General features: G+C 47.6%; 1 protein-coding gene across 2 annotated transcripts in view; it reads left to right on the plus strand.

Annotated features, from left to right (window-relative positions):
- The window catches only part of slc36a4 (solute carrier family 36 member 4), a 68,011-nt gene that overhangs the window by 16,389 nt on the left and 34,190 nt on the right, over positions 1-17,432 (plus strand). For both annotated transcript variants that reach the window (XM_017687500.2, XM_017687501.2), the window contains exons 9-11: positions 3,723-3,821; positions 4,602-4,771; positions 9,166-9,335. In XM_017687500.2, the coding sequence (XP_017542989.1) occupies positions 3,723-3,821; positions 4,602-4,771; positions 9,166-9,335 (439 nt within the window). The remainder of the gene's footprint in view (positions 1-3,722; positions 3,822-4,601; positions 4,772-9,165; positions 9,336-17,432) is intronic.

Here is a 17,432-nt window from a genome sequence, read left to right on the forward strand (position 1 = left end):
GTGAGTGAGTGAGTGAAAGGAGTGATGGTGAGTGAGTGAGTGAAAGGAGTGATGGTGAGTGAGTGAGTGAGTGGAGTGATGGAGGGTGAGTGAGTGAGTGGAGTGATGGAGGGTGAGTGAGTGAGTGGAGTGATGGAGGGTGAGTGAGTGAGTGGAGTGATGGAGGGTGAGTGAGTGAGTGGAGTGATGGAGAGTGAGTGAGTGAGTGGAGTGATGGAGAGTGAGTGAGTGAGTGGAGTGATGGTGAGTGAGTGAGTGGAGTGATGGTGAGTGAGTGAGTGAGTGGAGTGATGGTGAGTGAGTGAGTGAGTGAGTGAGTGAGTGAGTGAGTGAGTGAGTGGAGTGATGGTGAGTGAGTGACAGTGAGTGGAGTGATGGTGAGTGAGTGACAGTGAGTGGAGTGATGGTGAGTGAGTGAGAGAGTGAGTGGAGTGATGGTGAGTGAGTGAGAGAGTGAGTGATGGTGAGTGAGTGAGTGGAGTGATGGTGGGTGAGTGAGTGAGTGAGTGAGTGGAGTGAGGGTGAGTGAGAGAGTGAGTGGAGTGATGGTGAGTGAGTGAGAGAGTGAGTGGAGTGATGGTGAGTGAGTGGAGTGATGGTGAGTGAGAGAGTGAGTGGAGTGATGGTGAGTGAGAGAGTGAGTGGAGTGATGGTGAGTGAGTGAGTGAGTGGAGTGATGGTGAGTGAGTGAGTGAGTGAGTGAGTGGAGTGATGGTGAGTGAGTGAGTGAGTGAGTGAGTGGAGTGATGGTGAGCGAGTGAGTGGAGTGATGGTGAGTGAGTGGAGTGATGGTGAGTGAGTGAGTGAGTGGAGTGATGGTGAGCGAGTGAGTGGAGTGATGGTGAGTGAGTGAGTGAGTGAGTGAGGGGGTGAGTGGAGTGATGGTGAGAGAGTGAGTGAGTGGAGTGATGGTGAGAGAGTGAGTGAGTGGAGTGATGGTGAGTGAGTGAGTGAGTGGAGTGATGGTGAGTGAGTGAGTGGAGTGATGGTGAGTGAGAGAGTGAGTGGAGTGATGGTGAGTGAGAGAGTGAGTGGAGTGATGGTGAGTGAGAGAGTGAGTGGAGTGATGGTGAGTGAGTGAGAGAGTGAGTGGAGTGATGGTGAGTGAGTGAGAGAGTGAGTGGAGTGATGGTGAGTGAGTGAGAGTGAGTGGAGTGATGGTGAGTGAGTGGAGTGATGGTGAGTGAGTGAGTGAGTGGAGTGATGGTGAGTGAGTCAGTGGAGTGATGGTGAGTGAGTGAGTGAGTGGAGTGATGGTGAGTGAGTGAGTGGAGTGATTGTGAGTGAGTGAGTGAGTGGAGTGATGGTGAGAGAGTGAGTGAGTGGAGTGATGGTGAGAGAGTGAGTGAGTGGAGTGATGGTGAGTGGAGTGATGGTGAGTGAGAGAGTGAGTGGAGTGATGGTGAGTGAGAGAGTGAGTGGAGTGATGGTGAGTGAGTGAGTGGAGTGATGGTGAGTGAGTGAGTGGAGTGATGGTGAGTGAGTGAGAGAGTGAGTGGAGTGATGGTGAGTGAGTGGAGTGATGGTGAGTGAGTGAGTGAGTGAGTGAGTGAGTGAGTGAGTGAGTGAGTGAGTGAGTGAGTGAGTGAGTGAGTGAGTGAGTGAGTGGAGTGAGTGAGTGGAGTGATGGTGAGTGAGTGGAGTGATGGTGAGTGAGAGAGTGAGTGGAGTGATGGTGAGTGAGAGAGTGAGTGGAGTGATGGTGAGTGAGTGAGAGAGTGAGTGGAGTGATGGTGAGTGAGAGAGAGTGAGTGGAGTGATGGTGAGTGAGTGAGAGTGAGTGGAGTGATGGTGAGTGGGTGGAGTGATGGTGAGTGAGTGAGTGAGTGGAGTGATGGTGAGTGAGTGAGTGAGTGGAGTGATGGTGAGTGAGTCAGTGGAGTGATGGTGAGTGAGTGAGTGGAGTGATGGTGAGTGAGTGAGTGAGTGAGTGGAGTGATGGTGAGAGAGTGAGTGGAGTGATGGTGAGAGAGTGAGTGGAGTGATGGTGAGAGAGTGAGTGGAGTGATGGTGAGTGAGTGAGTGAGTGGAGTGATGGTGAGTGAGTGAGAGAGTGAGTGGAGTGATGGTGAGTGAGTGAGAGTGAGTGGAGTGATGGTGAGTGAGTGAGTGAGTGGAGTGAGTGAGTGAGTGAGTGAGTGGAGTGATGGTGAGTGAGTGAGTGAGTGAGTGAGTGAGTGGAGTGATGGTGAGTGAGTGAGTGGAGTGATGGTGAGAGAGTGAGTGAGTGGAGTGATGGTGAGTGAGTGAGTGAGTGAGTGAGTGGAGTGGTGGAGTGATGGTGAGTGAGTGGAGTGATGGTGAGAGAGTGAGTGGAGTGATGGTGAGTGAGTGAGTGAGTGGAGTGATGGTGAGTGAGTGAGAGAGTGAGTGGAGTGATGGTGAGTGAGTGAGAGTGAGTGGAGTGATGGTGAGTGAGTGAGTGAGTGAGTGAGTGAGTGAGTGAGTGAGTGGAGTGATGGTGAGAGAGTGAGTGAGTGGAGTGATGGTGAGTGAGTGAGTGAGTGAGTGAGTGGAGTGGTGGAGTGATGGTGAGAGAGTGAGAGTGAGTGGAGTGATGGTGAGTGAGTGAGTGGAGTGATGGTGAGTGAGTGAGAGAGTGAGTGCAGTGATGGTGAGAGAGTGAGTGAGTGAGTGAGTGAGTGAGTGAGTGAGTGAGTGAGTGAGTGAGAGGAGTGATGGTGAGTGAGTGAGAGGAGTGATGGTGAGTGAGTGAGAGGTGTGATGGTGAGTGAGTGAGAGGAGTGATGGTGGGTGAGTGAGTGAGTGAGTGAGTGAGTGAGTGAGTGAGTGAGTGGAGTGATGGTGAGTGAGTGAGAGAGTGAGTGGAGTGATGGTGAGTGAGTGAGAGAGTGAGTGGAGTGATGGTGAGAGAGTGAGTGGAGTGATGGTGAGAGAGTGAGTGGAGTGATGGTGAGTGAGTGAGTGAGTGAGTGAGAGGAGTGATGGTGAGTGAGTGAGAGGAGTGATGGTGAGTGAGTGAGAGGTGTGATGGTGAGTGAGTGAGAGGAGTGATGGTGAGTGAGTGAGTGGAGTGATGGTGAGTGAGTGAGTGAGTGGAGTGATGGTGAGTGAGTGAGTGAGTGGAGTGATGGAGAGTGAGTGAGTGAGTGGAGTGATGGAGAGTGAGTGAGTGAGTGGAGTGATGGAGAGTGAGTGAGTGAGTGGAGTGATGGAGAGTGAGTGAGTGAGTGGAGTGATGGTGAGTGAGTGAGTGGAGTGATTGTGAGTGAGTGAGTGAGTGAGTGAGTGAGTGAGTGGAGTGATGGTGAGAGAGTGAGTGAGTGGAGTGATGGTGAGAGAGTGAGTGAGTGGAGTGATGGTGAGTGAGTGGAGTGGAGTGATGGTGAGTGAAGTGCAGCAGCTTCAGGGCTGAAACACCAAACACACAAATGTAAAGCACCAGATGTTCTTCAGCAGCAGCAGCAGCCGGGGGGCCGTGCTGTTCAGAGGAGCTGTGCCGTCAGCTTTAAAGGGCCCAAATCCTAGAAAACCCAAGTTCACTCCTTTTTCCTCCGAAGCTTCACTGTGAAAGAGGGATCTTCTTACTACATAAAGCTCTGCAGCTCCTCCTGAATACGTTATTTTATTTGATCTTTTATTCATTCCGAGAAATTTTCTAATTCACTTCCATAAATTAGCGATTAGAATATAATATAATAGAACAGGGAAGAAGGGGTTACTTCCCTTTGATGCCGTATTGTGTGTGTTTGTGACTGTAGGATGTCGGAGACCCCCGGCAGCTCCCGTTCGTTTCCACATGGAGCAAATTCCCTTTCTTTTTCGGGACAGCCATCTTTGCTTTTGAAGGCATCGGAGTGGTGAGTGTCATTATCTGTATGTTTTTGTGTGTGTGTATGTTTATATATGCTGTCAGAAGAAAACCTCGTATCTCCATTTTGGTGATTTTTCAGTTTTTGACAGAATGTGAAAATCCCTGTTGCTCTTTATATTGTGTATAAATTTCATGATGAATGGACCAAAGAAAACGGCCCAAAGTGACTTGGAAAGAATTCTGGTTCCATTGACTTACATTAACAGTAAAGTAGGTTTTTTCCTTCTCCTGTAAAGTTACCATTCTTCTCTCTCCTTCATGCAAGTCTTAATACTACCGATGCTCCCTCGCTCGTTCCATCCATCCATCCATCCATGTCTCTATCTAGATATATAGGTTACCAGGAAAGTTAGGAAAAGTTAGGAAAGTTACCATTCCAGCATTCTTTTCTATCCTTCATGATCTATCTATCCATCCATCCATCCATCCATCCATCCATCCATCCATCCATCCACCTATACGGAGATACAAGGTTTTCTTCCGACAGCAATGATGTCACACCGTTCAACGGCCAAATTAAAAATAAGTTCACACGTCCTTAACAAACTAAAATACGTACATTTTTTTCTGCAAATTGTAGAATTTCATATTGAACAAAATGCAAATAAAAGAAGCTTATTTGTTTTATTTTCTTGGAAACAGGGATTCTAAACTTTGAAACACTGGTTTAAACGTCGGTGTGAACATGATGTGATGATTTGCACCAATAAAAATGTTCCAAAATGTCTTAAACGTGCGATTTTGACACTGCAGGTTTTTTCTGCAGGTGCTTCCTCTGGAGAACCAGATGAGGGAGCCGAAGCGCTTTCCTCAGGCTCTGGACATCGGCATGGCCATCGTCATCATCCTCTACGTCTCCCTGGCGACGCTCGGCTACCTGCGCTTCGGGGACGACATCAAAGGGAGCATCACGCTCAACCTGCCGCACGACACCTGGTGACCATAGCAACCACAGTAAACCTGAACCCAGACCCTCCAGCTGCGTCTTACCTGAGTTATCATTTGGAAGTTATAGCCTGTTTTTGAGTGAGACCCTCTCATACAGGGTAGCCAATCAGAGCAGAGCTCATTTGCATATATTGGTCTTTAAGTCACAGTAACAAAAAAAGCAGCCTGTTCAGTTTTAAGACACGAAATAGGCTGGAAAAGGTCATTACATCATTAGTGGACCTCCACTCTTATTTTGACTTCTGAGGGTTAAGACTTCAAACCACATGACTGCCATCTCATGTTTCTCGCTTGTCTTTGATCATTTGGTAGCACCTGTCTCGTTAAACAGATAAAAGGTCTTAAGTAGAGCCGTTTTATTGACGTGCTCTGATTTATATGTCGTTTAGCAGCGACTCTCTCCTGGCTTACCTGAGCTTAAAATCCATCTGTTCATTTTTAATCCGCAGAGCCCTAAAAGGAGGGATTCCTCTCAGGATCTGGGGTCAGTTTCATGTATCTTAAGGAAGAAAGAGCTTCAGACTTATATTAAAATAATAGTACTAACGTTATGAGAAATTCTTTTTACTCATTTAGAATATTTTGCTGTATTTTCCTCCGTGTTTTCAGGCACGGAATGATCATAATTGGCATATAGCGCCCCCATATGAAGGAGAATTACACAGATACACTATATTTCCAAAAGTATTCACTCGTCTGGCTTCACACACATATGAAATTAGTGACATCCCATTCTTAATCCATAGGGTTTAATATGATGTCAGGCCCCCCCTTTGCAGCTATACCAGCTTCAACTATTCTGGGAAGGCTTTCCACAAGGGTTAGGAGTGTGTTTATGGGAATTTTTGATCATTCTTCCAGGAGCACACTGTGTTCTTCCAGGTCAGACACTGATGTTGGACGAGAAGGCCTGGCTCACAGTCTCCGCTCTAATTCATCCCAAAGGTGTTCTATCAGGTTGAGGTCAGGACTCTGTGCAGGCCAGTCAAGTTCTTCCACACCAAACTGGCTCATCCATGTCTTTATGGACCTGCTTTGTGCACTGGTGCACAGTCATGTTGGAACAGGAAGGGGCCGTCCCCAAACTGTTCCCACAAAGTTGGGAGCATGAAAATCTCTCGGTGCTGAAGCTTTAAGAGTTCCTTTCACTGGAACTAAGGGGCCGAGCCCAACTCCTGAAAAACAACCCCACACCATAATCCCCCCTCCACCAAACTTTACACTCAGCACAATGCAGTCAGACAAGTACCGTCTCCTGGCAACTGCCAAACCCAGACACGTCCATCAGATCGGCAGATGGAGAAGCGTGATTGGTCACTCCAGAGAACACATCTCCACTGCTCTAGAGTCCAGTGGCAGCGCTTTACACCACTGCATTCCACGCTTTGCATTGCACTTGGTGATGTAAGGCTTGGATGCAGCTGCTCGGCCATGGAAACCCATTCCATGAAGCTCTCTACGCTGTTCTTGAGCTGATCTGAAGGCCACATGAAGTTTGGAGGTCTGTAGGGATTGACTCTGCAGAAAGTTGGTGACCTCTGTGCACTATGCGCCTCAGCATCCGCTGACCCTGCTCTGTCATTTTACGTGGCTGAGTTGCTGTTGTTCCCAATCACTTCCACTTTGTTATAATCCCACTGACAGTTGACTGTGGAATATTGAGCAGTGAGGAAATTTCTCGACTGGACTTGTTACACAGGTGGTGTCCGATCACGGTACCGCGCTGGAATTCACTGAGCTCCTGAGAGCGACCCATTCTTTCACTAATGTCTGTAGAAGCAGTCTGCAGGCCTAGGGGCTTGGCTTTATATACCTGTGGCCATGGAAGTGACTGGAACACCTGAATTCAAAGATTTGGATGGGTGAGTGAATGCTTCTGGAAATATAGTGTACGTGCAAAAATTTGAGCACCTCAGGTCAAATTACATGTTGATTATTGTTGATCATCTCAAAAACGCATAAAATATAAAATATGCTATAACTTTGGCTTAGACCATATTTAACAGTTGAAAAAAAAGGGTAACACTTTACTGTAGGGCGCCGTTCATTAGGCTAAATGACACTTACATAAGGTTGTCATGACAAGAGACATATCCCTACATAACTGCTCGTAATTGCTTATTACAACAGGCCTCACATTTTTGGTTGAATTTTTTTTTTATTCTTTGGAGAGCAGCTTTGATTGACATAACAGATGTCTCCTACAAAAAAATGCATAAATAAATAAAATATGGATTTGTTTCCTGTTTAAACCCACTTCAGTGTATAATTACGACTTTCTTAGAATGATAGTCCGAGGAAAAATAAAACTGGTTGGCCAGTTTAGCCCAAAATCGATCAGGCAAGACGTGTTTAGTCTCTAAAGTTCACTCCTTTAGCTTTAGCGCTCCGTGCTATGATGCTAGCAAGTACTCTAGCTAGCAGTTAGCACGATAGCTACATCGTCATCCGGCCCGAACTCATGTGGAGGTGTTCGTTAGTCTCTAATAGGCGTATTAATGTGGTTTCTGACGCTGTGTGATGCACAGTGATCTATAAACATGGACTAAAGTGTGTTAGCGTAAAGCTAAAACCATTAGCAGCAGCCTGAAGTGAAGCCTGAGTTCTGGCCATACTTCTAGAGGAGGGTAATCCAGGTCCAAAAAGTGAAAAGCCTCCCCAGGTTTTTGCTCCAACTGCTTGACTTCTCTAATTTACTCAAGCCAGCAGCAAAGGTGTTCAGGCGGTTGGAACGAAATCCTGGGGAGGGTTTTTTTACTTTTTGGGCCTGGATTACCCAACTCTAGTACAGATGCAACCTTTGGACACCAAGTTTCTTTATTTTAGATATGATTTGGTTTGATTTGTTCACCAAACTCTCACAGTAAGGGAACATTTGAGAAGTTCTTTTGTTTTCTTGTTTGTTTGTTTTTTTTGAGAGAGCTGTGTTGAAGCACTTTTGTGTAAAGTCGGTCCCTCCTGAGATCCTTCTTCTCTGTTTTGTTTGGGAAAGTCTGATGGAGTCCGATCCCCTCCAGACCCTCTGAAGAGCTACCAGAGATCGAGCGGCGCTGTTAAATCTGATTCATGTGCTCAGTATAGTGAGGATATTAGCCAGGGCTTTAGAGCTAATGTGCTTTTAATGTGAGGTAGAGCGTCGGAGTCCCTCCGGCTAAATCTGCTCCGCTAAACTGCTGAGCGGTGGCTTTTATTGCTTCTGCGTCTGAATGAGTTCATGCGTGAGCAGCGTTCCTTGTGTTGTAGTGTAGTACTATGGTGTACAGCTAAACTAGAATGATGAAAGAAAGCAGATCATCTCTAATTCAGGCCCATTAGAGTCTTACAACGACAATAAGGGAGCTAGCTAACTGCTAACCGCAGCTGTAGCACCATTAGCGTCAGCTTCTGTAGTTGGTTCTCCTCCATCTCTGCTCACACTTCCAGTTAAAGCTAAAGTTCACACAGTGGATCTACACTGGGTAGATTGTATTGATTCGTTAATGGACACTTTAATAGGTCCATCTCCTCGTTTCTACCCTCACTGTCCACTTTATCAGCTCCACTGACCATTTAGGAGCACTTTGTTCTTCTACAGTTACAGACTGTAGTCCATCTGTTTCTCTACACCCTGTTCTCCAGTGGTCAGACCCCCCAGAGAGCAGGTATTATTTGGGTGGTGGGTCATTCTCAGCAGTGGCACTGACGTTGTGGTCGTGTGTTGTGCTGGTGCGAGTTTTTGTCCACTCACTGTCCACTCCTACCTCGTCAGGCCACCTTGTAGATGTAAAGTCAGAGAAGACAGCTCTGCTGCTGCTCAGTTTGTGTTGGTCGTCCTCTAGTCGTTCATCAGTGGTCACAGGACGCTGCCCACAGGACGCTGTTGGCTGGATATTTTTGGTTCTCAGTCCAGCAGCGACACTGAGGTGTTTAAAAACTCCAGCACTGTTGTGTCTGATCCACTCAGACCAGCGCAGCACACACTAACACACCACCACCACATCTAACAATGACCCACCACCCAGATAGTGCTCTGTCTTATTTGCAGAGTACGGTGTTATGTAGATTACTTATGCAATACAATCTGAAAATTGTAATTGAATTAGCCGCAAATATTAATGTATTGGTTGCATTTCTTCATAAATCAGTCGATCAAAATAAGTAAACTTTCGGTTTGGTGTGAAACGCTCTGTTCTAGAGAAACGTACCGAGTCAGAACAGTGGTGGTGATAGGAACCAGACGTCGGTTCATGGTGGAGGGAGACGTGCAGGGTGTTCTGAGGCAAAATCGTCCCCAAAGAAAACGGATTATTCCAGACTTTCCGTGATTTTCCATCATCAACATTCCATATAAAAATTCAGAAGACTTGTGAAGATTCACTGGTGGTGTCTGATTATGTCTGCAGGTCTAATCTCCTGGTGAAGGTTCTCTACTCATTCGGCATCTATGTGAGTTTCGCTGTGCAGTTCTTCGTCCCGGCGGAGATTGTGGTGCCGGCGGTCTGTGAGCGAGTGTCCGATCCGTGGAGACGACCTGCTGACCTCTGCACCCGAACGCTGCTCGTCATCGTCACCTGTGAGTGGAACACCAACCACACACACAGACCACTGTTTAATCACTGAGTGTTAACAAGAGACAGAGAGAGAAGTGATGCCCTCGGTATGAGAGTAAATATTTATTGTTTATTGTTTATTTACCACTAACTCTCTCACACACACACACACACACACTGACGAGAGAGGAGTGTATGTGTGTAAGACAGAGAGAGATGGAGAAAAATGAATGAAAAAATTTGAAAATGAGAGAGAGAGGGTCGAAAAGAAGAGAAAGAAAGAGGGAGAGAGAGAAAAAGAAAGATGGAAGAAGGAGAGATAGGAAGGGAGAGAGATAGAAAAGAAAGGGAGATGGGAAAGGAGAGAGAATAGAAAAGAAAGGGAGATGGGAAAGGAGAGAGAATAGAAAAGAAAGGGAGATGGGAAAGGAGAGAGAATAGAAAAGAAAGGGAGATGGGAAAGGAGAGAGAATAGAAAAGAAAGGGAGATGGGGAAGGAGAGAGAATAGAAAAGAAAGGGAGATGGGAAAGGAGAGCAAGAGAGAATGAAGGAGAGAGAATAGAAAAGAGGGAGAGCGAGAAAAAGGGAAAGAGAAAGGGATAGGGATAGAGAATAGAACAGGGAGAGAGAAAACAGGGCAGAAAAGAGAGTAAAAGAAAAAAGAGGGGAAGTGATAGAGATTAGAGAATAGAAAAGAAGGAGAGGGAGGGATAGAGATGTCATTTTCTTTCTCTCTCTCTCTCTCTCTCTCTCTCTCTCTCTCTCTCTCTCTCTCTCTCTCTCTCTGTAGTACAGTGTGATGTTCTTTAGCCTCAGGCAGGGAAGAACAGAGAGAACCATAGAAACTGCAGTGTGTCATGTGGACCCTGTACATGAACGAGAGCGATTAAGAGAACGATAGAACGGGTTTATGAATGACAGAGCAGGTCAAAGAACAACAGAACAGGGTTGAGAGCAACAGAACGAGTGTAAAAATGACAGGAGCGCTTTGAGAGCTACAGAGCAGGATGGACACTGACAGGATAGGTTTGTGAACAGCAGAGTGGAGTTCAGGAAGGACGGCACAGGTTTGGAAATGATAAGAAGGGTTCGGGAATGACAAAGCAGGTTCAAGAATGACAGAGCGACTTCAAAAATAACAGGAAGGGTTCAAAGTTGATAGAAAGGGCTTAGGTAGGTTTAAGAACAGCAGGAGGGGTTCAGGAATGACAGCACAGTTTCGGAAAACACAGGAAGGGTCTGGGAGTGACAGGTTTGAGAGCAACAAAGCGGGTTCAAGAGCAACAGGAAGGATTTAGGAACAACAGAGTGGGTTAAACATCATAGGAATAGTTCAGGACTGACATGAAGGTTTTGTGAACAGAAAGGAATTAAAATGAATGGGAAGGGTTCAGGAACGACAGAGCAGGTTCGAGAACAACATGAAGGTTTTGGGAGCAACAGAGTGGGTTCAGGAATGACAGGAAGGGTTCGGGAATGACAGGAAGAGTTTGGGAATGACAGTGCGGGTTTGAGAATGAGAGAGTGGGTTCAAGAACAACAGCAAGGGTTTAGGAATGACAGCAAGTTTTGAAAATAAAAGAAATGACAGGAAGGGTACAGGAATGACAGGAAGGGCTTAGGAATGACAACAGGTTTAGAAAGACAGGAAAGGTTCAGGAGCATCAGAGGGCATTCAGGAATGACAATGCAGGTTTGGGAATGACGGGAAAGTTTCGGGAACAACAGTGCGGATTTGTGAACAATAGATACGATTCAGGAACAGCAGCGCAGGTTGGAGAATGACCGCAACGGTCAGGGACAATAGGAAGGATTCAGGAACATCACAGCAGATTCAGGAATGTCAGGATGAGTTTGAGAGCGGCAGGGCTGTTTGGGAATGATCGGATGGGTACAAAAGCAATGTGGTTCTAACCATGACTTTTTTTATAACGGGGCCCATTGTTGAGCTCTGCGGTGGGGCCCATAGTTCTCATGAGGTCTGAGTTAGACTGCAGCGTTTGTTCTTGTTGGCTCTAGATAGGTCCATTTATGGTCTGTGATGTGGTTCTAACAGTGAGTTTGTGTGATCGGACCGTTATGGAGAGAAAGTGTGTGTGTAATGTATGTTTGTATAAGTAACATTCAAGCTCAGGTGTGTGAAGATCTCATTCTGTCACCTACCTGCTTTATCCTTTTCTGTGCCTCTCTTCCTTTCTGTGCTTATCCTTCCCTTCCTCACTGCCTCGCTCCCTCGCTTGCATCCTCCTGAGGGCTGTGATGGATTGAGACAAGACACAGTGTGTGTGTGTGTGTGTGTGTGTGTGTGTGTGTGTCTAGCGTGTCTCCAGCTACAGGTTTCTCCATTGTTTGTTTGTGTGTGTGTGTGTGTGTGTGTGTGTGTGTGTGTGTGTGTGTGTGTGTGTGCACACGTGTGACAGGGCAGAGTTGAGGGACTCCCGCAGTGTCCACTCATTTATCTCCGTCTCCAGGAGGCTCTGTGAATTATTACCTACCAGCCTTTAGGAAGCAAGCCTGTGGCGGAGCTCCGCCATAGGGCCCATCATAGAGCCCCTCTGCGAGCCTTATCACGCAGCTCCACAGTGAGACCTGTCAGGGAGCTCCACCAGAGAGAGAGAGGGTGTAAATAAAAGTTAAGCATTGTTCACTGGAGATTTTGAGTTCTTATACACTCCTAACGAAAACTCTTTTTTCCAGAGTCCTTTAGGAAAGACAGCAGTTCTACATACAACCATGAACACTCAGAGCCATCTGCATGACTAAATCGTTCTTTCCATGGTGAAATGGTTCTTCAAACTGCTTTAGAATGTATTATAAATGAGTTCTATACAGAACCTTTTCGAAAATATTTCAGTGTAGCACCAAAAAGGGTTTATTCTATTGTTACAAGCGAAACGATAGCAGAACCCTTTTTGGTGCTACATAGAACCAACACATCAGTCCATCAGTCTGAAGAACCATTTCATCGTGCAAGCATATGGTTCTTTGAGTGTTTGTGGTTTCTGAAGAACCCTTGAAGAACCGTTTTGTGTAGTGAGGCTGATCATCTAGCCCATAATTCTGCATTAGTTTGAGTGAGATGAGTTTTTGGTGTGTGTGTTGTAGGTTTGAGGGGTTTTTACAGTGGGGCCTGCCATGGAGCTCCACGGTGGAGCCCATAGTTCTGGTTCAGCCGGAAATTTGTTTGGTCCGTGTCGGTTCCGAATGAATCCATATTTGTGGTTCTAACCACGAGTTTCCTAGTTTTTATTAGTGTGTGATGTGGTTCCACGGTCATTTCTCAAGTTCGCTTTTTGAATTTTGTAATATACTTTGAGCCATGAGTTTCTTTGGCGAGGCCTGTTGCGAAGCTCCACGCTGGGGCCCATAGTTGTGTAGCTCATTTAATACCTTTTGTTGTCTCGGGTATCAAACACTCTGAGCCACAGAGGCTTAGTTAAAATTGTTGGGAGGATCATTTTACTCATATTTTTCCTTTGTGATTTGTATTCTCTCTCTCTCTCTCTCTCTCTCTCTCTCTCTCTCTCTCTCACTGTCTCTCTCACTGTCTCTCTCTCTCTCTCACTGTCTCTCTCTTTTCTCTCTCTCTCTCTCTCTCTCTCTCTCTCTCTCTCTCTCCCTCTCTCTCACTGTCTCTCTCACTCTCTCTCTCTTTTCTCTCTCTCACTGTCTCTCTCACTCTCTCTCTCTTTTCTCTCTCTCACTGTCTCTCTCTCTCTCTCTCTCTCTTTCTCTCTCTCTCTCTCTCTCTCTCTCTCTCTCTCTCACTGTCTCTCTCTCTCTCTCTCTCTCTCTCTCTCTCTCTCCCTCTCTCTCACTGTCTCTCACTCTCTCTCTCTTTTCTCTCTCTCACTGTCTCTCTCACTCTCTCTTTTCTCTCTCTCACTGTCTCTCTCTCTCTCTCTCTCTCTTTCTCTCTCTCTCTTTTTCTCTCTCTCTCTCTCTCTCTCTCTCTCTCTCTCTCTCTCTCTCTCTCACTCTCTCTCACTGTCTCTCACTCTCTCTCTCTTTTCTCTCTCTCTCTCTGTCTCTCTCACTCACACTCTCTCTCTCTCTCTCTCTCTCTCTCTCTCTCTCTCTCTCTCTCTCTCTCTCTCTCTCTCTCTCTCTCTGAGATGGGACTGGACTGTATTGGATGCTGAACAAATATCCTCAGGGTGGCAGCAGCAGACAAGCTGTAGTAAAAGAGTAATGAAACTGCTGTGGCTGAGCGAGTGAGTGAGAGGGGGGTGTGTGTGACACTTTCAGTCTGATGAATTAAACATGAGTTCTTTCTTATGGGGGGTGAAACACAAACATTTACACACACCTATGAAACACACACCTATGACGCACACACGAGACACATACACACTACTCTCACACACCTATGACACACACACCACTCTCACACACCTATGACACAAACAAACTACTCGCACAAACCTATGACACACTGATGTGATGCTGTAGTTAGAGCTGAGCGTGTGTGTGTGATGCCGTAGTCAGAGCTGAGCGTGTGTGTGTGATGCTGTAGTCAGAGCTGAGCGTGTGCCTACGTGTGTTTGTGTTATGCCATAGTCAGAGATGAGAGTGTGTGTGTGTGTGTTTGTGTGTGTGATGCTGTAGTCTGAGCTGAGCGTGTGTGTGTGTATCTTTGATGCTGTAGTCAGCTGAGTGTCTGTGTGTGTGTGATGTAGTCAGAGCTGAGCGCGCGTGTGTGTGATGCTGTAGTCAGAGCTGAGCGCGCGTGTGTGTGATGCTGTAGTCAGAGCTGAGCGCGCGTGTGTGATGCTGTAGTCAGAGCTGAGCGTGTGTGTCTTTGTGTGTGTGTATCTTTGATGCTGTAGTCAGCTGAGTGTCTGTGTGTGTGTGATGTAGTCAGAGCTGAGCACGCGTGTGTGATGCTGTAGTCAGAGCTGAGCGCGCATGTGTGTGATGCTGTAGTCAGAGCTGAGCGCGCGTGTGTGATGCTGTAGTCAGAGCTGAGCGTGCGTGTGTGTGTGATGCTGTAGTCAGAGCTGAGCGTGTGTGTGTGTGATGCTGTAGTCAGAGCTGAGCATGTGTGTGTGTGTGTGTGATGCTGTAGTCAGAGCTGAGCATGTGTGTGTGTGTGTGTGATGCTGTAGTCAGAGCTGAGCATGTGTGTGTGTGTGTGTGTGTGATGCTGTAGTCAGAGCTGAGCATGTGTGTGTGTGTGTGTGTGATGCTGTAGTCAGAGCTGAGCGTGTGTGTGTGTGTGTGATGCTGTAGTCAGAGCTGAGCGTGTGTGTGTGTGATGCTGTAGTCAGAGCTGAGCGTGTGTGTCTGTGATGCTGTAGTCAGAGCTGAGCGTGTGTGTGTGCTGCTGTAGTCTGAGCTGAGCGTGTGTGTGTGTGCTGCTGTAGTCAGAGCTGAGCGTGTGTGTGTGTGCTGCTGTAGTCAGAGCTGAGCGTGTGTGTGTGCTGCTGTAGTCAGAGCTGAGCGTGTGTGTGTGTGCTGCTGTAGTCAGAGCTGAGCGTGTGTGTGTGTGCTGCTGTAGTCAGAGCTGAGCGTGTGTGTGTGCTGCTGTAGTCAGAGCTGAGCGTGTGTGTGTGTGCTGCTGTAGTCAGAGCTGAGCGTGTGTGTGTGTGTGCTGCTGTAGTCAGAGCTGAGCGTGTGTGTATGTGTGTGTGACGTAGTCAGAGCTCAGCGTGTGTGTATGTGTGTGTGACGTAGTCAGAGCTGAGCTTGTGTGTATGTGTGTGTGACGTAGTCAGAGCTGAGCGTGTGTATGTGTGTGTGACGTAGTCAGAGCTGAGCGTGTGTGTATGTGTGACGTAGTCAGAGCTGAGAGTGTGTGTGTGATGGTGTAGGCAGAGCTGAGCGTGTGTGTGTGTGTGTGATGCTGTAGTCAGAGCTGAGCGTGTGTGTCTGTGATGCTGTAGTCAGAGCTGAGCGTGTGTGTGTGCTGCTGTAGTCTGAGCTGAGCGTGTGTGTGTGCTGCTGTAGTCAGAGCTGAGCGTGTGTGTGTGTGTGCTGCTGTAGTCAGAGCTGAGCGTGTGTGTGTGCTGCTGTAGTCAGAGCTGAGCGTGTGTGTGTGTGCTGCTGTAGTCAGAGCTGAGCGTGTGTGTGTGTGCTGCTGTAGTCAGAGCTGAGCGTGTGTGTGTGTGTGCTGCTGTAGTCAGAGCTGAGCGTGTGTGTGTGCTGCTGTAGTCAGAGCTGAGCGTGTGTGTATGTGTGTGTGACGTAGTCAGAGCTGAGCGTGTGTGTATGTGTGTGTGACGTAGTCAGAGCTGAGCGTGTGTGTATGTGTGTGTGACGCAGTCAGAGCTGAGCGTGTGTATGTGTGTGTGACGTAGTCAGAGCTGAGCGTGTGTGTATGTGTGACGTAGTCAGAGCTGAGAGTGTGTGTGTGATGGTGTAGGCAGAGCTGAGCGTGTCTGTGTGATGCTGTAGTCAGAGCTGAGCGTGTGTGTGATGTAGTCAGAGCTGAGCGTGTGTGTATGTGTGTGTGACATAGTCAGAGCTGAGTGTGTGTGTGATGCTGTAGTCTGAGCTGAGTGTGTGATGCTGTAGTCTGAGCTGAGTGTGTGTGTGATGCTGTAGTCTGAGCTGAGTGTGTGTGATGCTGTAGTCTGAGCTGAGTGTGTGTGATGCTGTAGTCTGAGCTGAGTGTGTGATGCTGTAGTCTGAGCTGAGTGTGTGTGATGCTGTAGTCTGAGCTGAGCGTGTGTGTGTGTGCTGCTGTAGTCAGAGCTGAGCGTGTGTGTGTGTGTGTGCTGCTGTAGTCAGAGCTGAGCGTATGTGTGTGCTGCTGTAGTCAGAGCTGAGCGTGTGTGTATGTGTGTGTGACGTAGTCAGAGCTGAGCGTGTGTGTATGTGTGTGTGACGTAGTCAGAGCTGAGCGTGTGTGTATGTGTGTGTGACGTAGTCAGAGCTGAGCGTGTGTGTATGTGTGTGTGACGTAGTCAGAGCTGAGCGTGTGTATGTGTGTGTGACGTAGTCAGAGCTGAGAGTGTGTGTGTGATGGTGTAGGCAGAGCTGAGCGTGTCTGTGTGATGCTGTAGTCAGAGCTGAGCGTGTGTGTGATGTAGTCAGAGCTGAGCGTGTGTGTATGTGTGTGTGACGTAGTCAGAGCTGAGTGTGTGTGTGATGCTGTAGTCTGAGCTGAGTGTGTGATGCTGTAGTCTGAGCTGAGTGTGTGTGTGATGCTGTAGTCTGAGCTGAGTGTGTGTGATGCTGTAGTCTGAGCTGAGTGTGTGATGCTGTAGTCTGAGCTGAGTGTGTGATGCTGTAGTCTGAGCTGAGCGTGTGTGATGCTGTAGTCTGAGCTGAGCGTGTGTGATGCTGTAGTCAGAGCTGAGCGTGTGTGATGCTGTAGTCTGAGCTGAGCGTGTGTGATGCTGTAGTCTGAGCTGAGCGTGTGTGCTGCTGTAGTCAGAGCTGAGCGTGTGTGTGTGTGTGTGCTGCTGTAGTCAGAGCTGAGCGTATGTGTGTGCTGCTGTAGTCAGAGCTGAGCGTGTGTGTATGTGTGTGTGACGTAGTCAGAGCTGAGCGTGTGTGTATGTGTGTGTGACGTAGTCAGAGCTGAGCGTGTGTGTATGTGTGTGTGACGTAGTCAGAGCTGAGCGTGTGTGTATGTGTGTGTGACGTAGTCAGAGCTGAGCGTGTGTGTATGTGTGTGTGACGTAGTCAGAGCTGAGAGTGTGTGTGTGATGGTGTAGTCAGAGCTGAGCGTGTCTGTGTGATGCTGTAGTCAGAGCTGAGCGTGTGTGTGATCTAGTCAGAGCTGAGCGTGTGTGTATGTGTGTGTGACGTAGTCAGAGCTGAGTGTGTGTGTGATGCTGTAGTCTGAGCTGAGTGTGTGATGCTGTAGTCTGAGCTGAGTGTGTGTGTGATGCTGTAGTCTGAGCTGAGTGTGTGTGATGCTGTAGTCTGAGCTGAGTGTGTGATGCTGTAGTCTGAGCTGAGTGTGTGATGCTGTAGTCTGAGCTGAGCGTGTGTGATGCTGTAGTCTGAGCTGAGCGTGTGTGATGCTGTAGTCAGAGCTGAGCGTGTGTGATGCTGTAGTCTGAGCTGAGCGTGTGTGATGCTGTAGTCTGAGCTGAGCGTGTGTGATGCTGTAGTCTGAGCTGAGTGTGTTTGTGATGCTGTAGTCAGAGCTGAGTGTGTTTGTGAT

This window comes from Pygocentrus nattereri, chromosome 17, assembly GCF_015220715.1.
Source record: "Pygocentrus nattereri isolate fPygNat1 chromosome 17, fPygNat1.pri, whole genome shotgun sequence".
Classification (NCBI taxonomy): Eukaryota; Metazoa; Chordata; class Actinopteri; order Characiformes; family Serrasalmidae; genus Pygocentrus; species Pygocentrus nattereri.